The sequence below is a fragment of the Stegodyphus dumicola genome, chromosome 3 (assembly GCF_044657685.1).
Source record: "Stegodyphus dumicola isolate Sdum_Otavi_A_Nest chromosome 3, ASM4465768v1".
Taxonomy (NCBI): domain Eukaryota; kingdom Metazoa; phylum Arthropoda; class Arachnida; order Araneae; family Eresidae; genus Stegodyphus; species Stegodyphus dumicola.
This window is the reverse complement of record NC_140770.1, coordinates 38,678,095-38,705,806: the sequence shown is the minus strand read 5'-3', so window position 1 is coordinate 38,705,806 and position 27,712 is coordinate 38,678,095. Positions and strand designations below refer to the sequence as shown.

General features: G+C 34.2%; 1 protein-coding gene across 2 annotated transcripts in view; it reads left to right on the top strand.

Moving 5' to 3' along the window:
* LOC118198992 (scoloptoxin SSD14-like) overlaps window positions 1-27,712 on the top strand; it is an 87,723-nt gene that overhangs the window by 33,419 nt on the left and 26,592 nt on the right. For both annotated transcript variants that reach the window (XM_085812777.1, XM_085812778.1), the window contains exon 2: window positions 22,444-22,659. In XM_085812777.1, the coding sequence (XP_085668903.1) occupies window positions 22,444-22,659 (216 nt within the window). The remainder of the gene's footprint in view (window positions 1-22,443; window positions 22,660-27,712) is intronic.

Genomic DNA, 27,712 nt, shown 5'->3' with positions numbered 1-27,712 from the left:
TGGTTATTCCTACAGTTGGAGGAAGCAGACGCCGGCTGCTTAATGGCAAACCGCACATTGAGTTGATCAATGTTTACGAATTTCGCTTACTGCGCATGCTCAATGGTGTACCGCTGGCGTGGGAGAAAATACTGGCGACTAAGCATAAGCAACCCTACACAAGCCTGTTCGTCATGTAGGTCTTATCGACTGCTTACAATTGCAACAGTCTATTTCATTTTATTTGACCTTTAATTCAGTAATTTAAACTAGATTTAATGCTTAATTTGTTAAAGTATATATGAATGGAACGTATGGTAAATACTCAATTCTTTTTATTTCTCAGAAGTATAATTAGCTAATGCATCTTTTAATGTTTCCCGTTTTGTAATCCTTTTTAAAAGAAAATTTGGGTAGTTTATAATCGACATTTACACTCCAAGTGATGAAGCAACTTACAGCCTGACACGTTTTAAAACCTCGAACTCTTTACGCCCAAGATAATACAATATCAACCATATACCGTATTTATCTTCTTTTAAAATTACGCCAAAGTCGTAACTGCGCCAAATTCTCTTTTGGGCATGCGCAGTAAGCGAAATTCGTTTAACATTGGTCAACTCAATGTGCGGTTTGCCATTACGCTTCCCGGCTCCGTTCTGCAGCAAGACGGTGCTCCACGACTTTAAACCGTATCCCATTAAATGAATGATAGTCTACCACCCCATCGCTGGATGGGCAGTGTTGGGTCAAACAATATGTCATTACTTTGTTGGCCAACGAGATCCCTAGATCTAACCCCTTATGATTTTTCCTTGTGGGGGTTTTGTTAAAAGCAAAGTGTTCTTGCCTAGAACTTACAGCTATTGAAGCAGCAGATAACTAAAGTACTGGAATCATTAACAAAGGATATTCTATTACAGATGTCACAGGAACTACCGCATGGATATGTGCCGTGTCACCGGAGGACAACATACAGTGAGTCAAAGTAAAACTCGTACACACGGTTATTTTTCGTTCAGTTTGAGATATCAGATGTAATAAACCGAAAATTTCAACACTTTACTTAGGTGACGAGTAAAACACTTCATACTTTTTTTTTTTTTTTCTTTCAAGAATAACTTTTTAAATTTACTCATTATCTAAACAACGCATCTCTTATTCAGATGATTTTTCAAAAAACAAGTCAAAAACTCGTGTATTGTACAGAATTCCCAAATATATAAAACACAGAAACAACGAGATACAGTCAAAAGTCGTTAATCCGGACTCGTCGGGACTTCGGCGATTCCGGATTATCGATTTTTCCGGATTATAGATCATCAGTTTAAATCTCGTAAGATGGCATGCAGAAATTCTAAAATTAAAAGTATGAAACCGTAATTTATGAAATAAAGAACAATTATGATTAAGGGTATCAAAATTTGCAAAAAGAAAAAGCTTAATATTTATTTGTTTACTTTATTAAACATTTCTTTCAATGTAAGTTGTTTAAGTTTTGCTTTGTTTCATGTGATAATACTTTCTCTTTAATTCTATTAAACAGACATAATTTCTTGTTCAGTTACAAAGTTCCGCTGTTCAAGTCCTATAATTGCTGTGTCGAGAATACTGACTAATTTTTCAATCGAAATTGTTTCGTTTTCAATAATCTCTGTCACTTTCTTCGCTATCGGAAGCGAATTATAATGACGAGGAACTTGTTTTAAATCATATCAAAGACGGAGCACATCGAGATGAAATACTACATTTGATAAGGAATTATAAGCCAAATAAAATAAAAACATCTGCTCTGAAGATAAGGATAGTGCTGACAGGTCAACTTCCAATTCATTACGCGCACGCCGCGGCGTTCCCCCCGCCGAGCAGCGTGAAATTGATAAACAGATTTCGGATTTCAAAACATACTTTCGCATTAGATCCTTTACATATTAACAAATATATATCGGAAATTCTATTTGATATAATCGAAAGTTTAAACTTACTTTTATAAAATTGCTCTTGCAGTCTGCAAAAAATAATAAGCGGGATCCAATTCGAAAATTAAGGAACAACGCAATCATCAACATTAACTGAAATAGATAATTATTTAGCTTATACGTCCATTATACATAAAACGCGCACGCGAAAACGTATTCTGCACTTGCGCACACTTATATGCGCGATCGTAAAAGGTCTTACGCGCACGCGTAAACGCCTATGCGCATGTGTCAACGCGACGCATGCGCAGAAAGTTTTTAGTTTTGAGGTCCGGATTATAGATCATTCCGAATTATGGGTGTCCGAATTAACGACTTTTGACTGTAGTTAAATTTCAGTACTTTGTTGAGTATCCTTTATTTCTAATTACATGTTCCAAACGTGTTGGCATAGATCGAACGAGAGTTTCGCAATAATCTTTATTGGTTCTATTCCATTCTTCTAGTAAGGCCATTTTTAAGTCATTTTTGTTAAAAATATGATAATTGTCACTTCTAATTGATGCCATAAATTTCTATTGACGTTTAAGTTTGGTGATTGTGGAGGGCTTTTAATGATATTAGGGCAGTAGCTATAAGCGGGTATTGAGAGCAGAATGTTTTGGATCATTATCCTGATAGAACTGAAGTTGTTGTGTACTAGGTTTTTATATTATCTTTTAACAGATTGATATAAGTATACTGATTCATCGTAGATTCTATAAGCATTAATAAGCTAACACCTGCTCCGGCCATGCACCCCCATACCGTCACGCTTTCCTCTCTGTGCTTTGCATGGAGGTAGGAAGTACCTTTTTCACCCCCATGGTGCTTTGCGGTTTTTCTTGTATTTGCTGGATTTAGTTCTTTATTGAAGTTTCGCTTCCTTTGACTTTTCCCTTCAAAGAAAAAAAGTCGAATTTGGACTCAATTAGCTAAAATTACGTTCTCCCAAAAGGTAAATGTCTCTTTTTTGTAATCTTTTGCAAAACATAATCTTTTTAATCGATTTTGTTTGCTTGTGTACTACAATAATCGTATTTTCTTAAAATCATTCGCATAGTGTCAGGGTGAGCGCTCTTAAAAATTTTTTGGCTTGAAGAGCTAATTTAGGAGCACTAATAGTGGAAATTTTTTTTTTAACTTGAACAATCCAACAGAGCTGTAAAAGTACTTTTGTGTGGCATGTTCAAGAATTGTGAAATGTTTTCGGAAAATAAATTTTCATCCGTTCTGTGTACATTCAATCCATTACGAACCCGTATGCACATAACGTAACGCATTGTAATTAACAGACTACTACCGTTAGCGAAACCTTAGACCAGGTTAGCGAAAGTCCGACTAAAAACAGGTATCGGTTGTAAATTACAATAAATAAGTTTTATATATATTGAATATAAATATTTATTAAACATCAGTTTTTATAATTTAAAAAATTAGTATTTATATTAGTTTTAAAATTGAGCTCTTTTTGAAGTGACACCGTGAGGGTAATTCAGCTTGAGAGCGTACGAAATCTGTGATGGCTCGCACCTTGATGTTTCGATGCGAAGTGGATTACAGTTTCAAAGAGAAATTCTGATTTACTAATAATTCTCAATAACAGCCTTCAGTTCTCAGTTCTCTTTATAAAGTGAAACTTCAGTAGCAAGAATATGTCAGGTTGAGAATTTTGTCTTCTTGTCACAATGCAGAACAGCAAGCATTTGTTCGATAAAAGCTTCACAAAATGTTTTTTATTGATACTGGTAATTTACCATATGAAATAACGTTCATTTGAGTAAATGTAACCACATAAACACTGAAATTAGCGTTTCTGATGACCTAGCTAACAGCGTCATAGGGAAAATAATCCACATTTGAATAAAATATAAAATATTGAAAGTGATGTCACTCGAGTGTGGTTGCAGTGTTCACGATCGGGTAAACTGTAAAGAAAGCTGGAAGAAAAAGCTGCGACTTTTATGGGATAAAGTAATAATAATCAGTACAGTGCCAGTGGAACGAAGGACATTGATAATTTCGCTTAGCAATAATAAAACTGTAATTCCGTGGCACTGTTTATAGTCTTCTTCATCATTGAAAAGGTCAAGCTAAACAACTGGAGTAACCTAGGTGACCTAGAAATCTTCACAGATAAACTCGTGAAGACCGTGCAGTTCATCTGTGATCAAATCCTCCCAACCTGCAAAACGAAAAAATTAGACTGTCATATGGTGGACAAAAGAGCTCTGTCAACAAAAGCAAAGTGTAGAGCGTTACGGAGAAGACTTAAGTGCAGCAACAGAAGGCAACGACTGATAGAGAGAACACAGTATAAACGTATATCCTTGCTGCGAAAACAACTAGCTGGTGAAATTCATGTAACAATAGTCCAAATTCCCAGGGTATCCTTCACAAATTTATAACAGATGAAGTTCTTTAGCTCAGGCAGATATAACGGGTGGCCATAATTAAACTGACAGTGCTCATAGTGTTCTGTAGCGCGATCTATTTGCGAGAATGCCGCCACATTTTGTAGGAAGATTAAACAAGACGGGGGACGAAGGATTTCGCGAAAAAAAATTAGTTCCAAAAGTAATCGCTAGGGGAATATTTGGCGCTCTGTAATAGAAAATAGAGTGTTAACAAATGCAAATCAATACGTAAATTACCTTTTATTTTGCATTCAAATGAGGTTCAATGTGGCTGCCGTTGTTGTGGACCACATATTGCATTCTGTGCACAGTATGCACAACAGTAGAAAGCAACATGTCTGCAGGAATCTCCCGTACAGTCCGTGATATGTTATACTTCAATGTAGCCAGGTCCTGGACCACTCCTTGATAGACCTTGGACTTAAGGTAACCCCATAGCCAGAAGTCGCATGGGGTAAGATCAGGTAACCTAGGTGGCCATGCAGTTGGAAAGTAGCGGCTAATGACTCTTTCTGTTGTGAATGTCTGTCGTAGCATCTGTTGCACCTGTACAGCAACGTATGGAGGGGCTCCATCTTGCATGAAAATGATTTCCCCCAGGCATTGTCTTTGCTGAAATGCCGGAATAACAAAGCTGTTCAACATGTGTCGATATTTCTCTTCGGTAACAGAACAGGTTTCCGGTCCTGTCGGGGTAATGTTCTCATAGAAGAATATGGACCTACGATAAATTCCGCTGTGAACCCACACCAAACAGTTACCTTTGGTGAATGTAAGGGAATTGCTGTGACTGCATGTGGTGATTTGTCATCCCAAATTCGGCAGTTCTGGGTATTCACAGTTCCATTCAGGTCAAAGTGGGCCTCGTCTCCCCATAAGATTTTCCACGGCCAAGCATCATCCACCTCCATTCTGGCAAGAAAGGTGAGAACAAAAGTCAATCGCTTATCATGATCGGGGTACAGTAACTCCTGTACACGGCTGATCTTGTACGGATAGATGTTGATAATCTTCCGTAAGATTTTCTATATCGTACTGTAAGGCATATCCATAATAAAAGGTAATTTTATTCCTTATTAATTTGCATTTGTTAACACTCTATTTTCTATTACACAGCGCCAAATATTCCCCTAGCGGTGACTTTTGGAACTAATTTTTTTTTTCGCGGAATCCTTCGTCCCCCGTTTTGTTTAATCTTCCTAAAAAATGTGGCGTTATGCTCGCAAATAGATCGCGCTACAGAACACTATGAGCACTGTCAGTTTAATTATGGCCACTCGGTACTTACAATAGAATCTGATAACATCTCTAATTAGGCTTCTAGCACTGCAACTGTTTATTTGAATACTGTCTTCCCGGAAGATTATCCAACCTAAGATACTGTAGTATAAAAACTTATCAGAGAAGACTCAACTGTCCCTACCTAAATATAAGCGATGGTACTCAATAGAATGTAAATACAGCAATGATATTTCCTTTTCGACCAAAGAAATTAAACAAATATTCCGAGTCTCCCTGAAGAAAAGAGCTCCGGGACCGGACGAACCCAGTTCCCAAAATAGCTACGAAGCACGCCCTGCCCACTTTCACATATATTTTAATCAACTACTCAAACAATAGCTCATCTCCAAATTGTTCGCAAATAGTTTTCTTTATTAAAAAGTATAAGACTTACAAGACCCCCGCTCTCTACGTCTTATTTGTCTTTTTCCAATGTTTGGTAAAATGTATGGAAAAGTGGTAGTCAATAGCTGAAGTATCACCTCTATAACGAAAATGTCATCAGCCGAAAACAAAAAAAGCTTCCGAAGTGGGTTTTCCACGATTCATGCTTTTGATATCATACGGAAAGAAAAAAAAAAAATTCAAGACAACATAAATGCTAACCTCCACACAGCGTTTATTTCAACTGACCTTCGAAGCACCTTCGGTACTGTTTGACGGCCGCAAATCAAACAAGCACTTAAGGCTACACAATGTCTAGCCAACGTATAGAAAATTTTCGCAAGATTTGGAACAAACCGGTCTCTAATTACAGCACGCAACAGCGGACATTCCGTACAAAATTTAGGAAAAAGGCTGCCTGCAAGGCTCTTGCGGGGGTCCTATTGTCTGGAACGTAACATTCAATTCTGTACTTGAAGCTAATTGACCAGAACATACAAAGTGGTGCATATGCTGACGATGCGGTTTATTGTTGTAAAAAATCACACAAGAAATGAAAAATTTCCCGACAAGCAGTCTATGCAAAATTAGTTTTAGTTTTAATCTTATTTTAGTTTATTCTTAGTTTTAATTTAATTAATATCGTGTTATATATTATGCTGTAAATTTATATGTTTATTTAGAAAATACACTTCAGTAAGAAGAAACTGCTCACTATGTACTGGGGGGGAAAGAAAATCATTTGTAAAATATCGGTAATGTACTCTCAGCCCTTATCTGACCATATCAGAATTATTTTTAATGTAATAAACTCTTAATGGGAAGGCAGGGACAGTTCTTGCGAACTCTTGTAGCCTCCAGGAGTCTCCGCTGTCTGTCACCTGCCCGTTGCATGACAATTTATAAATCACAAGGAGGGACGTTCAATGAAATTGATTACGAATATCATAAGAACCATTTCCAGCCACTATTATACATTGCTTTAACGCGAGTGACTGCCATTGACGGTCTATGGTATATCGTATCGTGATTGATATTAATCACTTAAAAATTTCATCGATTTAAGCGTCTCCAAACTGTAGTCGAGATTCTGAATTCCTCTTAAAAGTCATTAATTTTATTACCAAGAGGAAAGCATTATCGATGACACAGATTTGGCAAACTTTACGAGCCCATGCTAGAGATCTCACGGATTCTAAATCTTAACATTTTATTACTCTCCGAAAATAGCATAGAGATACCAAATTTAAGTATATCCTTCAATTTAAACGTTCAGGAGTCAGAGTCACTGGAGTAAACTATATATCAGAACTTAGCCGATATTACATATAGGATCACACCTGATTTATCGCTTATATTGAAATGGACAGAGTATTTATCAGTTAAGGAAATGCCAATCTGTGAAATATATTCTGCTGTGTGTATGGTTGAAAGGGGGGGGGTTATTTGCAAATAATATTAGTAGTAATTTACTTGTCTCTTAATGACACCGTTCAGGAGTTTTCTCCACAGAATCCTGCTAACATACACAATTGATGAAGGTATGCTTTTGAGTGAGGGTTCAGACAAAATTTCTATAATTCTTGGCAGTACCTTTGCTACGCAAAGCTTCATGATTAATCGATTTCCTTCAAGGTCTAAAACTGAAAAGTAGTAACAATCCTAGCGAAGCATCAACAAAATCGGGAACTGCAATTGATGCAGTATTATTCTTAAAATTCCTCAAGCAGTTTCAAGCTAGAGTGTATTTTTCATATTTTACATATCACATACCTGTTGTATCATTTTTAATTCTGAAAATCGAGAAGCAAAATAAAAATTATTCTTTCTTATTATAAATAGAATGATTTTTTTTATTAATTGTTTTTAAAATATTGTGCTGTTATAACTTCGTGTACTCATTGCGTAGAAGTTTCACTACACTCGCGTGAATTTTCACGCACACTTCAAAAAAAAAAAAAAAAAAAAAGCTGCACAGAAGAATTTTGATTGGTTTGGTTTATGTGATTACGGCAAAGTGTCGAGAGCTATCTGCTTAAGGAGAGGGATGATTTCGTAGAGGACTTTTAAAGGGAAACTAGTTCGTTACACATGAGGAAAACAAAGAAAACGCCCACTGCAACCAGCCCGTTTGTGGGATTCGAACCTCGCACCGAACTACCAGTGTTCCGAGCGACTTTACTGCTCGGCCGCTGGTGGGCCTCCAGCTGGTGGAATTTGAATTGAATTTTGAAGCACGCACTGAAAGCTTTTTTTTCTGCGTTCTTATTTAATTTTACTTTATGACCGAAGTGATATGCTGTTTTTCTATATATATAGATAGGTAGATAGATAAATGCAGATACGTTATTCGCTGGCTCGAACGTATTTGCATTTCAACGTTATGCAAGATCGTACGATATGAATTAATTCGAAATAGCGCAATTCAGATTGATGTAAAAAAGAAGACATACCCAAATTAAAATGAAGAATAAAAGGGGCTATTGCCAATTAAAATCAGAAGCTTTTTCTGTATACTTTTTAATCTTGTATGAATGTACAATGCAGTATTCTTTTCCTAAAATTAGAAAGGGAAATTGATTCGCGGAAAATTATTTAGACGTAAATAGGCTTATTAAAACCAAACTAATTTAGTGGGAATCTACTTTATGATAATTTCTTTTATTATCCCGCGAAACCCATAGCAATTTCTTGCAAACACTGGTGTTCCGAAAGAACTCAGCTGAAATACTCGTCTGCACGGAGAATAAATATAATGATGTAAAAATTCGAATTTCCTCGACGAATTTAGACATCACTCATTGTATTACCAAAATACATCTCCCATATCTCTTGTATTGTTTCCTGTTGGTATTCGCGTACTTTGCTGATTTTCGTACAGTCTTTAGATAACATCAAAAACCATGAGCAGACGATTTAAATAAAAGAGTTTTAATGCAGCCCTTCAAAGCGTTAAAGGCAGCATTACCTTTATCGATATCAGATTACTTTGCTTGCGTCATCTGCTGAAATTGAAAGAGATTTAACAATGCAATTTTATCTTCTGTTTTTCATATCGCTGTTCCGAAAGAAAAATGACACGAGCAAATTTAGGGATGTATTTCAACAACGTACATTTACGATTAATATTGTTTTATAATGCTATTTATTTATTTGAAAATATTGGGTTGGCAACTAAGTAATTGCGGATTTTTTTTAGAAAATCAAAGACAATTTTTTCATGGAACTAAGTAACTTTATTCTGTAATGTATTGCCCATTTTGATCAATGACCTTTTGCCATCTTTCAGACAGCATCATAATCCCACGTTCATAAAACTTCTGGTTTTTATTAGCAAAAAACTGAATCAGGTACGATTTGACATCGTCATCATTATTGAAATTTTTACCATTCAAGGAGTTTTGTAAAGATCGAAACAAAAAGTAATCAGATGGTGCAAGGTCAGGACTATATGGTGGATGTGGCAAAACATCCCAACCAAGCTCCAATAATTTTTGCCGAGTGACCAAAGATGTGTGTGGCCTTGCATTGTCATGATGGAATACAACACCTTTTCGATTTGTCAATTCGGGCCGCTTTTCTTCAACTGCATTGTTTAATTTCGTTAGTTGTTCAATGTAGACATCAGAATTGATTGTTCGGTTGGGTGGTAAGAGTTCAAAGTAGACAATTCCTTTGTAATCCCACCAAACTAATAACAAAACCTTCTTTTGATGAATATCAGCTTTTGATGTTGTTTGAGTTGGTTCACCTGGCCTGCTCCACGATCTTTTCCGCTTAATATTGTTGTAAACAACCCATTTTTCATCGCCAGTTATCAGTCGTTTTAAAAATGGATCATTTTCATTACGTAGCAAATCGCAGCTGTTAATGCGTTGCGTTAAATGTGTTTCTTTCAGTTCGTGAGGAACCCATGTATCGAGTTTTTGAACATACCCAAGTTGTTTTAAGTGATTTTCAATGCATGTATGTGATACATGAAGCTTCTCTGCAATCTCACATGTTGTATTGTGACGATCCGAATCGATTATTGCTTTGATTAGGTCGTCATCAATTTCCACTGGACGACCAGAGCGTTTTTCATCTTTGAGTGAAAAATCACCAGAACGAAATTTGGCAAACCAATTTTGACACTGCCGTTCTTTTAAGGCTTCGTCACCATAAACAGCACATAACTTTTTATGAGCTTGCGATGCGTTTTTCCCTTTGCGGAAAGCAAAATATGACGAAAATGTTCCTTTTGATTTTCCATTTTTCAACGAACGCCAAACGAAAACTACGCAACCGATCAAAAAACTTTTTTTACTGATTGACAGCTGAATTGCCAACTATCAAATAACAAAATGTGTTTTACATTTGTACTAAGTCTGCAACCCTAAAAATTCAACTGAAGCCATCTATGAGTGAAATCCGCAATTACTTAGTTGCCAACCCAATAATTCAAACTTGTTGAGGGTCAGCCTTGTTCCTTTTTTCATAAATTGCTTTTCATTTGACAGCGCTTATCAATATTAAAATATCATCTGAAAAATATTATTATTGATAAATTTCTCGACTAATAGTGTGTTATTTGTGATAATAATGTGCTAAAGCAAAATTCACGAATGCATTTAGATAAGATTTGCGAATTAGCCGACTGATAACATGTTGCGCAGTGAACGCTTCCTGTAGTTGGGATGTGTAATGTTGTAAAAGTTAATGGTATTTCCAAGTGTAATCAATATTTATTAGACATTACCTCAAAAGCACCATTCGAGTGAATGTTAAAAGTGGCGGTTGATTGGTAAACTCGGGGAAGGGGACAACAAACAGAAATGAAGGTCTCCCAAAACCTGAATAACCCCCAAAGTATCATATCAAGAACAACGAATCGTTTTTACTTCCTTGTACGAAGTAAAACGGAAGTATTTTAATCGCGGAAAGTTTCAGGCAGCATATTTCAACGAAAGTATCCATTTTGACTGCTATCGAACGCAGTTTAACGATGTTTTTGTGTGACATCTGTATGTAAGGATAGAATAAAAGACTCTTTTTTCCTCCAAAAAAATTATAAAACTGCTTTAAAATGAATTCTAAAGAGAATTTTTCGTGGCGTCTGTATGTACGCACATATCTCGCATAACTCAAAAACGAATAGCCTTAGAACGTTGAAATTTTGTATATAGGACTTCTATAACATGTAGATTTGTACCTCGTATTTTAGTTGCAATCGGCCGCACTAAACGTATATAAATATAAATATCCACTCTGTTACCCGGCTCAGTGATCTTAGTTTCTTTACTCTTAAATGTTGGTAAATTGTGCATTTTTTGCTTTAAAAATGATTGATTTATGTTGTTCTTATCTTCCGGTTAAGGTTTTTATGCCTTTAGTAAATCTGAAAGCAATATTTGTAGAATTATCAACAATTTAAAAGCTGTTTAAGTGCGGTTAAGCCTAATTTTTAAATAACATGGCGGACATGTTTGTTTACATTTGAAACAGCAGAATAGTAGATTTGTAGCCAATCTAGAGATACTAAACTTCATAACAACAAAGAAACCCCCTTATTTATTATTGCGAACTAAATCATGCTTAATCCTTTCTGGAATTTTTTCGAGGAAATAAGTGTTTAAGATTTACTTCGTAATTTTTAATATAGATATTTTGAGTTTTTATGTATTTTTGCCTTGTCGCGAAGTGAGAACTGAATTAATTGAATGAGAAATACTCGATCGTCTGTGAAAAACTTTCTTTTTTGTTTGGTTTGATTAATTTCTTTTTTACATCGTTTTAAATTTATTATAGTATTTGAATAGAACATGTGGCAACGATTAGATAATTCTTCAAATGACATAAATTTTGTGCATTCTTAGTTGTAATATGAACGAAATATAACGCTGTTAAGTGAACCTAGCGCCAGAGTGTCGCTATGGTAAACAAATACTAGAGTGAATTTTAAAGAGTGTATTTATTCTATTATGGTTTATGGGCCCACCAGCGGCCGAGCGGTAAAGTTGCTGAACACTGGTAGTTCGGTCCGAGTTTCGAATCCCGCGAACGGGCTGGCTGCATGGGCGTTTTCGTGGTTTTCCCCATGTGTAACGTGTGTACGAGACAGTTTCCCTTAGAAAGTCCTCCACGATGCCACGAAGGCATCCCTCCCCTTAGGCAGATAGCCCTCGAGGCTTTGCCATAATCACACACACACACACTATTGTGGTTTATGCGCTATCGACGAAGTAGATTTAATTCAATCCAATAAGTTAAAATGAAATGCAAGAAAAAAATGCGTATAATTTAATATTCCGTACAAGGAAGTCATGGGGTGTACACATCAGATTTTTTAAGAAGTGAATCAGTTAGTAGACAGCTTGGTAAAGGGCGGCGAAGCACAAGGAGACTGCATCCGAAAACAATTTTCTGTCATTGTCAGCTCGGAGAAACCAGAAAGCGATTATAAAAGAGCTAGTTTTTCCAGGAATGGTGCACGAAGGTTTCAGATGTTGGACTTTTTGCAAGAAAACCAATAATTTTTTTCCCTTTCATTTCATCTTCTGAATTGACTTAGGCGGATAACTCTTGCGTGCTTTGCCATAATCAAAGAAACCAAATGAATTGTATCTTAGAGGGGACCGTTTTAGGTATTGTTGTTGTTATTTTAATGGAGTCAAGAGAAATGGGACCGTATACTGTTTACTGAAGAGTTCGCGAACGAGGAACTTGCAACGTACTTTCCTTGTTTGTTAAAAATCCCGTATCCATAAAAGGGATTTCATAGTTTGGCGTAGAATCATCAAAAATGGCCATCCTAACCCTTTTGCGCTTATCGCTGACGCCGGCAGTCTGTCCGGGGCCGGAGAGTTAACCTGAATCCATGAAATCGGCGAAATATCAACGCATTGTTTAATAATGTTCTATAAAGTATTTAAATGACATATGCTTTATATTATGTTTTTATAGATACTTTATTTAAGTTATTTCTTGTTTAAATATATATTTTACACATTTTATTTTCATTATTTACTTAGCATTTAATGACTTTTAATATTATATATCTCAAATATTTTTTTATATATTTTCATAATATTTTTTTATATATTTTCGTGTAAAGGAAAAAGATAAATTAAACGCTAATTTTAACATATATGAGAGTTAAAGAGCCGTCATAAAGCATGCCTTTCGGAAACATTCCTTTCCCCCTTATGTTTATATAATCAAAAACCACTCACATGGAGTAGAAGGTTAAATCGACATGTAATCTGAAACCATATGGCCATACAACGCCATCTTGGGCCAAAAGTTATAGTTCTTAAGATGTTTCAGGACACTGGCACAAATGTGTGACGGCAAGGGGTGAACGAGAAAACGCTCTGGCACGCCAGCGTGTCGGCCGGGAAATGAGACGTATACGTGACAGTCGGCGCAAAAGGGTAAAGGAGCGTATTTTTGATAAGCGGCTATGTACGTAACCGATCACAGATAGGTGGGTAAGCTCTTGGAATTCCATGTGAAGCTATTTAGAACTTTTATGGACTCAGATTCTTTGCTGTGTAACTATGTGTAACGTGTGTACGAGCCAGTTTCCGTTGCAAAGTCCTTCACGAAGACGTCCCTTCTCCTGGGCAGATCCTTGTGGGCTTTGTCACATTCAAATAACCCAACGTAACCATCTTTGCTAGTGGTTGTTAGTGTTGGTCCGCATCGAGCATCTCTAGTCTCGTCAAATCACTAAAATCACGTCAAATCGCTCATACGTATGTATAGTCCAATTTATTCATTAGACTTCAACCTGACTGAGCATACATCGAATAGCTTCAGTGCACCAAATGCCTTTCTGGGTTCTCTAGGCTCCGAAAAGTGCACTTTAAAAGAAAGCCGTACAGTTTCACAAGACTTGATTAACACTTTGGTAAGTTCTATGAAATCAGGATATGACGTTTGCGTTTTCTGTTTTTGAAATTATTTCTTCTCAATGTAGGGGAGAAAGTGCTGTGAAGTCCAGTACCACCTGAGCAACAAAAAACGATAAGTAAAAAAGATAAAATTGTTAATCAAAATATTCTTATGCATATTTTAATGTTGCAATATTTATACCCGCAAACACTTCAATAAAAGCTGATTGAAACTTCGTTCGTAAAGTAATGCGTGAATTAAAAATTAGCTGAGGAATCTGTTGTGATTATGAGTAGTTTAAGATGCAGAACAAAGGAAATCATGCTTAATTTTATCTTATGCAGTTATTACTCAAAGCATTATAATATATTCTAATCGTTATGCTGAGCCTTTCTTATGTAATTTTCTTAAATATTGATGTGTTTCAAATTTATTCATGACCGTGAAATTATATCATCCATCCCCGCGGATGATGGCATTTGAAGCTTTCAATAAAAAGGAATTTTTATTTCTTTAGACTTTAGGGAAATACTAAAAATTCTCTTGATTATGTTTTGCACTAAATTAGAAAGCGATACATATTTGAAGACGCTGTTTATTATGCCTACATTTTTCAGCCAGCTTGTCGATTTTAAGTAAACATTTTAATTCATTTTCAGAGGAAGACTCTATCTTAATAAATGCTTACAGAGTTTTTACAGAATCCATTATGGTTTGATCAATAGGGCGCTTAACAATCTCTGCATTCTCTTCTAAATCCGATAAGCCTCTTTCATCTTCTCAGATAATTTTTATGATGTCATCGTCGCTGTTTTTCACAGACTACGCGCAAGTCTTCATCCACCCTGACATAATCAGAAAAAGTAACGTTATCACATTTAATTTTTTTCACTTCAGGAAAAGCTGTATCATTATCGTTACATTCTACATAAGTTGTAATTTTTTATTCATTATGTTTTAAGAATTGAATTTATGTTTACTTTTGACATTTGAAGCATCATCCCTTGTAATAATTACTAACACTAGTAATATAAAAATTGTCAGCAAAATTTATGATTATTTATTTTAATTGGAAACTAATTTTATATGAAATAACTGTCCTAGGGGGTTAAAAGCATAACACTTATTTCATTACGTAATATGTAGAATATCAAATGCAGAGTAAATTTGATTCTTGACAGAGTACTGTGTTCTTAAATTTAAATATCAATGTTTTTTGCAAATCATTAAATATCATTTTATCATGATGAAACTTAAATGCATATGTTTAGCTAATATAGCTTCTGTTCACTTTTATATATGTTATTATCATGCAATCAGTTTTTTTAAAATTTGTTATGCAATATAAATCTTTCTGAGAATGATAGAAAAGTTTCTAAAGTAATGTATGTAAGATTCATATTAAGGTAATTAAATTGCGAAACTGCAAAATGAAATTTTAAAAATGTACAGTTATTGAAGAAGCAGTAGTAATTGAATTCATATGTAGACATACTTGTTTTCATTGTATTTCAATTCAATACAATTTTAAAAACAATTTTTTTTAATTATCTTTTAAATTACAATCTTTAATTTGAGTACGTGGCACCACCAAAAGCTATGTAAGTTAAGTTAAAAAAATTGCTTACATTCTACAGAAAAGTTTTGAACATGATGTTAGGATTTATATTTTCTTTTCATGTGGATATTAATAGAAAAAATATTTTCAGAACAGAGGTAACGCTTATAGTTAAATAGGTATGATGTAAATATTTGCAAGAAATTTCAGTTTCTAAAAGTTTTTTAAGTATTTCGTATATTTTAAAAATATTTTCAAAAAAAATGTGTATAACTTTATTTAAAAAAACTGTCCTGTCTTATTTGGAATTTTAATATTGATAGTCTTCAGAGCTATGTAATAAACATTATCTCAATTTAACTACAGATTCTGTCGAATAATTATGTAGCATTAAGAGGAAAACATTAACTGTAATACAGATGAACATACAATATGTAAGTAAGAAATAATATTAAGACTAGACTATTTAGTAATTTATTACATTCAGAAAAATTTTCTGACTGATATAAGGCATTTAAATGTTAGTCTAAATATTAAGTAGTCTCTTGCATTCGTTTGATGTTTTATAATCCTGCTACATTAATATGATAGATATAAAAAATATGCAATAATTATAGAATGAGAGATAACATGTGTTCCCACTGGCAAACATTTTGTTAAAGTAGTGGGTGAAACAAAAAAATTTGATGCGGTGATGAGAATCAACGAGAGACACAAAAACAGTGCAGAAAAATCAAAGTAAAAATTTTAGCTACTTGAATTTTAAAACCAATTTTTCTTCAAAGAAATGATTTGCTTTTAAAAGCACCACACCATTCTCAAATAATTTTGTTTTGAAAATAAATACCAACAAAAGAAAATGAAAATATTTCATATTCGTATAAGCTTTGTAAAACATTATATTGCCATAAATTTGTTTTAGACTGATTTTATAGTATGAGATACCAATTTCATAGAATAGGTTTAGAAAAACGGGTGTTTAGCAAGGAAGCTAAACTGCGCGAAGACCGGTCCCCTAGCAGTGACGTAGTAACTCAGCGCGCAGGCCTTATCTATCTCGATGGTGACGGCTGCAGTCACAATGCACGTAGTATGTCCAGATATCTACTGCTCTTCAAAAAAAGATGGTCCAACTATGAAACTAGGTGTCATACTACACCAAACGGTGACTTTAGGAAAATGCAGTGGAACTGGGTAGATAACATGGGGGATTTGTTTCTCCGAATCCTGCAGTTATGGGTGTTGACATCGCCATTTAGGTAAAAATGTTACTCATCTGTCCACAAAATGTTCCATGGCCAATGTTCGTCCACGTGCAGGGAATTCCAAAGCGAAAGATTCTCTTGCAGCAGGATTGTTAAATTCAAGTTCTTGAACATATTTGATTTTGTTTGGGTAGAACTGCAGCAATTTTCGGACAATTTTCTACACCGTACTCCATGGCACGTCCATTTGACGTGCGACAGCATGTACCTTGTTTGCTTTCCATTGTTGCTTCTTTCACAGCTAATGCAACAACCTCCTTAGTTTCCTTTCCCTCCTAGGTGAACAGATAACAAATCTGTGGCTTCAAACTTTGCTATCATTTTCCTCAAACCCTGTGGTGTCATTGGCCCTCGGCGTATTTCTCTTACTGAACGATACCTTTGCAAAGCACGCCGTTCATTGCTATCGCGTTCATGATAAGATTTCACGAGAAAAACACGGTCTTACATGGTTAGAGAAGTTGTCGATTCGTAACAGAGAGAACTGTGACAAATACGCTCACTTTTATCTGAAAAATCAAATGACGTGTAAAGCGCATTTGCATAAATCATTTGCTTTTTCCTGCCGTAAGCCAATTACAAGACATTGCGGTTTTGCAAAACCCCACAAACAGTTTCGTTTTAGAAACGATTAAAAACGTTTTAAACCGATATCTTCATGTCTTATGTCCGAATTCAGGCTTTAAAAATCATAAATTAGCGATCTGTAAGAAAACGATTTCCGGAATGCGCACAATTTTGTGAGTGATTGCGATCTCACATTTTCTAATCGCTAATTTATGGTTTTCACGAACGGATTTCTCCGTTACACGGATGGCGCACTCGACTTTTATCGCCTTTGTCTTTAAATGGTAATTTTGTTAAGGTCAATGTTTTTTAAGGTTTACAACATGTTAAACCCGTGTAACGAAAGGTTAAGTTAGATTCCGACACTTATTTCGTTTAGCTGTATTGCATATATCACAATTTCCCCCTGGTGGTGAGTTTTTAAGTTCTCCTCCCCCCCCCCTCCCCACTGAAAATAAATTCCCATGACATCCTTTATACAATTACCAAATTTGTAACATTTTTGTCCAGTAGTTTTCCTTTTATGACCATTTCAAAGTGGAATTTTAATTATAACCACCCTGTATATTAGTAAATTTCCAAAACACTTCCTGCATTCTTAGTTTTCAAATGTTCCCTGGAATTTTTTTATGATGTTTCGCAATTTTAAACTTAGATCGGAAACGATTTTAAAATATTTGCTTAGTAACGTATGAGAAACAGCATCCCGCATAATGAATACTTTGCTGGAACAGACTGTCACACTTGCAAAATGCTAGGTTGATGAAGTATTAATTTGATGTATATGGTACCATGGCTTATATAGTTTAATATCAGGCAATAAAAGTTTGTTGTTGGATTTTATGAAAATGTGGGTGATTTTAAGAAATAAAGACTAATTATGGTGTAGAAGTAATTGACAAAACAGTTACTATATCCAAAGTTGCGATTCTTCAATTAGAATCGAACAAAATCCTACTGGAGGCTGAGAAAGCAGTTTGGATACGTGCACTGCCTCTTTTGTTTTACCGTGAGACTCAGGTACATGGAGTTTTATGAATTTTATGACATAAGTGTACTAACTCATTTTCCATGACACCGATAGATTTGTCTTGGCATTATGCCTTCCTTCTTCGCTGTTTAAAAGGAATAGTGGAATGAACTCACAACTATTAACAGTTATCGTGGCAGGAACATTTGTTTTTTAAGACAAAGGCTAGCTGTGTTGGACAAGTTTCATTCTGTTATTATATGTAAGTAATACAAAAACAATGTGTTTGATCGAGATACTTTTTTTTAATAAATCCTCTCTGGTACAGCTGTAATAAACAGAGAAAGTTCACTGCAAAGATCTAATGATAAATTGATAAGAGGTAACATGGAGACTCTATGCTTTTCAGCTACGGTTTATTTTCCTTTCTTTTAAGAGCTTAATTAATTTATTAACGAAAGCGTAACTATTTCCGTACTCCCATTCGAAGGATTTTAATGAAACACTTATTTAAAACTAAACAGATTTTAGAAGTAAAAAATATTGCTTTTAAAATTTGTAATGTATTTGATCAGTTATGCTACATATTTTGCTTTATAACATGTAAAAATCTTAGGTGATGTAAAGTCTGAATTAAACCCTGAATCTTAAAGGATAATGAAAGAGATTATAATGGGTGGCCAATCTTCATAAATGCATGTCTTATGTGTTGAAGTGGTTTCCGAAATATATGAAACCAACTTTTATTGTTTAATTCAGAGATAAAGACACAAATCTTCACTCTGATGCATTTTTATTATTGTCTGATTGTGACAATAAAAATAAAATGGCTTCTACTTATGGGCAGCATAGAGTTTTAATCTCTACTTTCATTCTGATATAACTGTTTTGACATGTAGCATTGTATGTTACATGTAAAAGAATACTCTCTCGGGAAGGAACAATGGCAAAGTAAGAATATAATGAAATAGCCTAGAAAAACTATCACTTTAGGCAAGAGTTCTCTGCCACGTGTATATGTGAGGAGAGGCAAACTTTGTGTTTGCTAGAATGAAAAAGCTGTATGAAAAATTGGCTAGAATGAATAGCATACCTTACTCTTTGGAAAACTAGACCTGGTCGAAAAATAAAGCCTTAGCATACATTTTTAGTATTTCGTAATATAATTCCTATTCAAAAACAAGCCCCAGTTAAGCTCATTAACCACATGTATCCTTCTGCGGGCAGCCCACCAGCAGCCGAGCAGTAAAGTCGCTGAACACTGGTAGTTCGGTCCGAGGTTCGAATCCCGCGAACGGGCTGGCTGCATGGGCGTTTTCGTGGTTTTTCCCATATGTAACGTGTATACAAGCCAGTTTCCCTTAGAAAGACCTCCACGAAGGCATCCCTCCCCTTAGGCAGATAGCCCTCGTGTGCTTTGCCATAATTAAATACATCAAACACCAAACACCTTCTGCGGGCAGCACGGTGGTCCTGTGTCAACGAAACATAAACCGTAAGTCTGCGAGTATACAAACTCACATGAAGCAGTCGGTTTCGAAGAATTTGAGTCGAAACTCTGGTACCAGTAGCTCTCTGAAGGTGCTGTCGCAAGAAAGTGGCGTTCGTATTGCCGTTTCTTTTGATCGTTAGTGTTAAATACCGATCCTCGTTTTGTGTTGTTGCAGGTTGAAGACCTTGTCCCGATCATCGGTGAACATTTCCAGTTTCCAGAAACTGATTCCATAGTCTAGAAATGTTCTTTGAGAAACAACCTAACGCTTCCTCTTCAACGGATTGTGTTTGCTTCACTTCTAAATGACTGATGGCCCTCCAAGTTACCGATTCATCTAAGTCATCTTGCTGAGACATTATATTCACTGTTAACAAACATTCAATGCCACCCAACCTCTATAGTGGTTAGCATTGTTGACTGATGTACCAAAGGACATGGCTTCGAATCAACCTCTATAGTGGTTAGCATTGCTGACTGCTGTACCAAAGGACATGGCTTCGGATCCCGGACAAGGCATGGATGTTTGTAAATGTATATTGTCCGTGCGGCATTGGAGCACTCTAAATATGTGGGGAGCCGAAAGTCCTCTCGAAAGGTTGCTGGTGGGAAAAGAGGGGTGAGACGCCGTAGGACCCCTTCCCACGGGGTATGCTTTCCTAAAAAATTGGGGCAGAACTGAGCTAAGTTGCATTGTCATCAGTTAAGGTGCTCAAGGCACCTACCAACGACAGGCGTAATCTTGCACCCCTTGCCATGAGGAATTTTGTGGTCTTGGGCTGACCATAAGTCAGACAAGTAAGCATTGGGTCAACAACAAAACATTTAATGCATGTCAGTTGTCTTTAATCTCCTCATACATAAGGAATGCTGCAGGTCGCTTTTCACTCTTTATCTAAAATGGATAGTTTTTGATGGTACAGACAAAATTTACATAGTCCCAACTTTGTCAACGTTATAATTTTCCTTTCTAAACTTTTTTATTTAATTTTTGTTAGAAAAGTTGTTGATTCTATGGTTATTTCATGCCGAACTGACAACATTCCCTAATTGTTTTGAGCAATGTGTAATTAGATGCTCTAACTTAAATCCCATTGAACATGTTTGAATGCTTGGAGAAAAGCTTAATTTATTTTATTTGATTGGTGGCAAGCACAGGAGGACCATCTACCTATGGGAGCATGCTTTTCTGAAGCCTTTCTGAGAGAAATTGGCTTGTATTTTATCACATGAAAAACTGAAATTAGAGAATGTCATTATTCTCTAGTGAACGTCAAAACATTTTATATACATTGGTGAAAGACCAAATATTTGATTATTTTCTTGTACATTCGAACCGTTGCTTGTATATGTCAACAAGCACAGATAAGCTCTGAAATCTGAAAGAGAAGCTATAAAAATGCTGAGTCTTTTGTTTTTCTGAGATAGAGCTCCCTGATGTCGACCGTGGTCATACAGATGCGTGAATTGTATTGGCGGCTGTTATAACTGAAGACTCTGACTTTCATAAATAAATTTTTAAACAGATTGTACAAAAAGGTACTTTCCATACACAAGATTTCTTCTCAAGAATGACTGCTGAGAGAAGCAGTTGCAACTAATTCTGGAAATGGTGAATAAGGCTATATATGCTATGCTGTAATTGCAGGAAGAAGTATTCCATGACTTGAATGCAGTCGTAAAAATAAGCGACCCTTGCGCTATTCTGAGTGTCATAACAGTTTAAGTTGTTGTAATAAATAAGACTGTATAATGTTCATCACATAATTTTGATGTGTGTAATAATGTGCTTTAATAAAAGTTGCATTTTTAGCTTAACGTAACCCAAAAAAAAGAATATTTTATTCAACATTCACCATCAGTGTATGCTGAATGTTAACATCTGCCAGTGTAAGTGAGAAGTAATTATATTTAGCAAATATTTCGTACATTCACCAAGCGACTATGAATGCTGACATTCACCTGAGCATATCAACATTTGCCAGATATCTGTCTTTCACAGTAACACAGTCATACTACACATGGCAAAAAAACCACAAATCACAACTATGTAGCCAACCTATTTGTTCATCTTGGTTTAAAATCAGTTGAGCTACTAATATTCAGCAATCTTAACCATTTAGGCATTTATCGGACCTAAAAAAGTATACAAGCATGTCATCCACCACCATCATCCTGAACTGATTCTGGAAGAAATTTTAAAAAGCATTTGATTATCCAGAACCTTTACATAGAAATAATGTGTATTCATATAGCAGCCATTATCAAGGCCAAAGAAGCAGTAATTTTTTACTTATGCATTGCCACTACAATGTAGCGCTATTTTGTAACCTATGCATAAAATAATCATCATTGGAAATTTTTTAATTTGCATTCTAAAAACAGTGGTCACATATCCTAAGTTAGAAATTATCTAAAAGCTTGTATGAAGTTGTTTATTTATACAACATATTACACAGTTTCAACCATAATGCCGCTAATAAAAGTTAACATGGAAATGGGCATTATTAGATGTATGTAAATGTGTACCCTACTGCTGATGATTGTTTATAGTGTGCAATCTGAGAAAATAAAAATTTCCGTTCATTGCATGAAACTTTAATTGAAGTTCCTATTTTGGTAAAAAGTTTAAATTTTATCTGTGTTTACAAAAGACTTAATAAAATTTTAATCATAATTGTATTTCTTTATTTCTAGGTGTATATGTACCAAAAGAGATGCGATTATTGTCTCAGTCACCTTAGTTGCAGCTTTCATTTTAATAACAACATCATTAGCTCTTGGATTGCCAAAAATATATGAAAAAAGGCAGCAGTATTTAGATACTTCATTTCCTGAATCGTCATCTCCACTCCTCACTTTTGATAAAGCTGTAGTTGTAACAGATGGAAAGCCTTGTGCAGCTATTGGAAAGTAAGTTTCTGTGAAATTATCAGTGAGTAATTAATTTCCAGTTATTCATAGTTTTTAACTGATTATTGATATCCATATAATATTAATTCATCACAGTAAATTATGAAAAATTTCGTAACAATTTGGAATGGTGCTAAATTTTAAAATTATATTCCATTATTATTATTATTATTTCATTTTTTATTTTATTTATTTATTTATTTATTTATTTTTTCTTATGATGTTTTTCAGTACTTTTCCCATTAAATTTTAGAAAATTCTTATATACTTTTGTACATCAATAAGTTTTGTTACATATTAAAAATGTAGAATAGAACAGTAAGGTTTTTAAAAATTTATGGAAGAAATTTGTTGTCAACTTTTGAGCTTTCAGTTCAATCTTCACTAATTGTTAAAGCTTCCATTAAGCTGTCCTCAAAACTTCCCTTTTTCCTAAACCATGCAGGTGGTCTTCAGAGCATGCAACTGAATTAAAACTAGGAGAAGAAAAGGACAGAAATTATGACTGATGTCTGTACCATTAGCACAGCATTAATATTAAAAGACCTTCTGTCTAATATTTTTAGAAAAGAAATCTATAGAAAAGCTATTTCCTATGAAATGATAGCTTTGTTTTTTATAATTGAATGAAGATTACTTCATAATTTCCTTGTTAGAAATTATGAGAATAAAATAGACCTTTCTTCAGAGTTTTGTCAATCTCATTATGTTTATAAATAGTTATCTGATTATTTTGTTGTAATTTTTCTGTTACATTTGTAGAAACTGTTGTTTGTATTGCTTTTCAATTAATGCAATTGCAGATTTGGATCACTGTTATTTTTTAAAAATATATTTGTACTTTTAAAAATACAACTGTTTGGGGGTTAATTTGAATGTAAATTGATCAAGAAAAGAAAGTAAGATAATCTAGAAGAATTAACTTAAAAAATTTTGATTAATGTTCAACCTTGCAGTTAATCATCAAGAATTTCTTTGTTCTTGATGAAAATAATACTTCATTTTTTAATCATGTTTATTTAGAAATTTCTCAGGTGTAGCATAAGTATATCCAATTTCCCTAGAAAAATCCTGCTGAAAATTCTGATTAAAGGAAATACATGTCATTACATATAAACTCATTACATGTATGGTTTTAATGAATTGCATACATTCTATAGTTTAAATTTTGGCTCACTGCTTACATGTAATAAAAGCTGTAAAGATTTTTAATGCTGGAAAGAAACACATGTTTAGCTATTTTTGTTAACTGACAGCAAAATGATTTCATGATGCTTAGGAACAAAGAAAATGGTAAATTGCCATCTATATTATGCTTCTGTTAAAATTTTGAAAGGTTTCTTTATTTGAAAGAAACGGAAATTCTTTTCAATTTCTGTTTTTTATCTTTATTTCTAGTCAAGAATGATGAGAATTGTGGTAATGAGTCATGGTGAATGATAAATAAGCACGCTTTGCTGCCAATAAAATACGGCAACTCTAAGTAGGAGAAGTTTATATAGAAATGCAGCTAAAGACACCGGCTGTCAAGGAGAGAAGTACGCATGTTTGAAGTCTTGAAATAAAGATAAATTTTTATTGTGAAAATTTAAAGATAAATTTGTATTGTTTGATTGGAGTTCTTGATGAATGCAATGAGAATATTTAATGTGCTATGGACAACTAAAATCAGCACCATATTAAAATGGGGATTTCTAGACACCACTAAATCAGGTCTTGTGAAAAGTTCACAAATACTTTCGGTTTTGACAACTGCCCTTCTCCAAAGATTTCTAAACTAAAAATTATGGATTGCATCGATTGTCATCCTCTTGATCACAGTTGAGTACTAATTATAGATTATTTCATTGTTTTGTTTTTTATATATCATTCATATTTTATATTATATAGTTCCATTTTTACTTTTATTTTGGCTGAAACCTTGCACAATGTCTGATGTAGATGCCATCCAAATTCCAGTTTATAACAGATCAGACCTAGCCATATAGTTTACATGTCTGCTCTTGCCATCCCAGACCTGTCACAGAATCAGACACTAAGTATAATTATGTAGTTTCTCATCTCCCTCTCAGTATTTCATCATTAGTTCAGGATTATGAAATCAGATCCTACTGACCCATATACAAAGCTCTAAATTAAATTAGTAAACCAATCAGATGAAATCTTCCCACCAAGAAATTTGCCAGTTATCATCTAGATCAGAATTAGGTTTTTGAAAGCCTTCTGATTAACTTAGGAATATGAAACATTTAGTGGAATCCTTAAATGCTGTCATTCGACCAACCAGTCTGTTTTGGCCATGGTTTCCAATTTAACTTTACGCAAAGCTACAGAAATTGCGGACAGAATCTTGGAAGTAAATCTGACCTATGGGACTTGCAGCGTTTTTCACACAGTCTATTGAGTCCATCAGTCTCTTGAGGATAGTGTTTAAAGAAACAGTAAAATTAAACTAGCATATTGATCATGTCTCTCTTTCTCATGGTTGCCCACCAAGTCATAGAGGCTGCAATAAAAAAAAAGCAGTTTGAAAAAGAGAAATTATTCTATGTGCTGGTATCATAATCATTTTGGAAAAAATTATAGAGAAAAACAAGCTTACCTAACCTTGTTCATGGCAGGAAAATGAAACCAGCAAGGAATAGAGGCAACTTATTCTTTGTCTCAGATTTCATGTCGCTTGTTCGTTCGTCAGTGGAGAACAAATGTTTCATTCTTGGTTGACTCTGATATGACATGTCCTTATTTCTGGTAAACAATTCTCAAAAACGAAATTCTCCTCTGCAAATACTCTTGCTGCTAATTCTTCAACTACTCATGCTAATGGTCAGAACACATTCTTTGGATTTTAAATTAATGTGTCAGTTTACTTGGACTATTCTAATATCAAATGTTAGTACTCCCATTCTTAGAGCAGATTTCCTCTATTTCTTTGAATTGGTGTCTGATCTTCAAAACAAATGTCTCAAAGATTTAAAAATGCAGTTTCAAACTTTAGGCTATGTGAAAAATGCAGACATTTATTCCTTATATTATTATTGTTAAAAATAAAGATGTTAAAGTAATTATATAATGTTTATTATGTAACAGAAATCTTCAAAGGTTAAATATTTTGATAAAATTCTATATTATGTTACAAAACATTAATATTAAAATTATATTTATTTTATTATGAAGCAAAGCATTAACTATTGGTTATTATGACATGCCATTAAAATAAATTTTTTAAATGCTAATACTATTATATATTTAATTACACTTTTCAGAACTTCCTGTTTCTGTAATCATGAAAGTAGTACAGTCAAAAGTCGTTAGTCCGGACTCGTTGGGACTTCGACGATTCCGGATTATCGATTTTCCCGGATTATAGATCATCAGTTTAAATCTGGTAAGATGGCATGCAGAAATTATAAAATTAAAAATATGAAACCGTAATTTATGAAATAAAAAACAATTATGATCTAAAGGGTATCAAAATTTACAAAAAAAAAAGCTTAATATTTATTTGTTTACTTTATTAAACATTTCTTTCAATGTAGGTTGTTTAAGTTGCTTCGTTTTATGTGATAATACATTCTTTTTAATTCTATAAACAGACATAATTTCTTGTTCAGTTACAAAGTTCCGCTGTTCAAGTCCTATAATTGCTGTATCGAGAATACCGACTAATTTGTCAAACGAAATTTTTTCGTTTTCAATAACCTCTGTTACTTTCTTCACTATCGGAAGCGAATTATAATGACGAGGAATTTGATTTAAATCATATCAAAGACGGAGTACATCGAGATGAAATATTACATTTAGTAAGGAATTATAAGCCAAATAAAATAAAAACATCTGCCCTGAAGATAAGGATAGTGCTGACAGATCAAGTTCCAATTCATTGCGCGCCGTGGCGTTAAAGATAAACAAACATTAAAGTTTAGATAAACAAAGGATATGCCTTTATCCATTTTTTGCAGCAATTCCACTTTTTGTTTAATGGACTTTGAAACATACTTTCGCTTTGTAGATCCTTTACATAATAGTAAATATATATCACAACTTCTATTTGACATAATCGAAAGTTCAAGCTTACTTTTATAAAATTGCTCTAACAGTCTGCAAAAAATAATAAGCCGAATCCAATTCGAAGATTAAAGAACAACGCAATCTGCAACGTTAACTGAATTAGATAATTTTAGCTTAGCTTATACCGTCCGTTATACATTAAACGCGCATTTGTAAACTTATTTTGCGCATGCGCACAAGCATATTCGCAGCAGTAAAGGTCTTACGCGCATGCGTCGCAGAAAATTTGTAGCTTTGAGGTCCGGATTATGGGTGTCCGAATTAGCAACTTTTGACTGTATTTTACTGAAAAACAAAGAAATTCAAACACATTTTCTGTACTGTGTGCAATTAGCAATGATGTACCAGAGTGATAGAGCCTTCGGTGTCTTTTCATAAATCTGTTTTGCTTCTTAATCCATTGAACTTTAATTAACTTTAATTGAACTTTAATTAGAGATAAAAATACTATCACTATTTGCTTTACAGACTGAAATTTAAAAATAAAATACTCATATTTTAAGTAATTCTGAACTCAATTTTGTGTGAAACAGGAAAACCCAAAAAGGAGGGTGTTTTTTTAAGATAGATAGAGAATACAGTACAAGGTACGAAATCCAGACTCGGTCGGGAATTCGATGATTCCGGATTTGGGATTTTTCCGAATATTAGATCAGCAGTTTAAATCTAGTAAAATGGCATGTAGAAATTATAAAATTAAAAATATGAAATCGTGATTTATGAAATAATGAAGTTATGATCTGAAGCAGGGCTGACCAACTGGCGGCCCGCCAAATTATTTTTACGGCCCGCGAGTACATTTTACTATGAATAAATTTGTTACTAAATTATTATTATTAATATTAAAATTATTTTACTGTGTGAAAATTTGAATTTAAATTAGGTACTATTTAGTTTGAGTACTCTTGTAACTATTTTTATCAATTTCGATAATTAAATTTATTTATTAACATATGCTTAATATATCATTTGGCAAACTTTA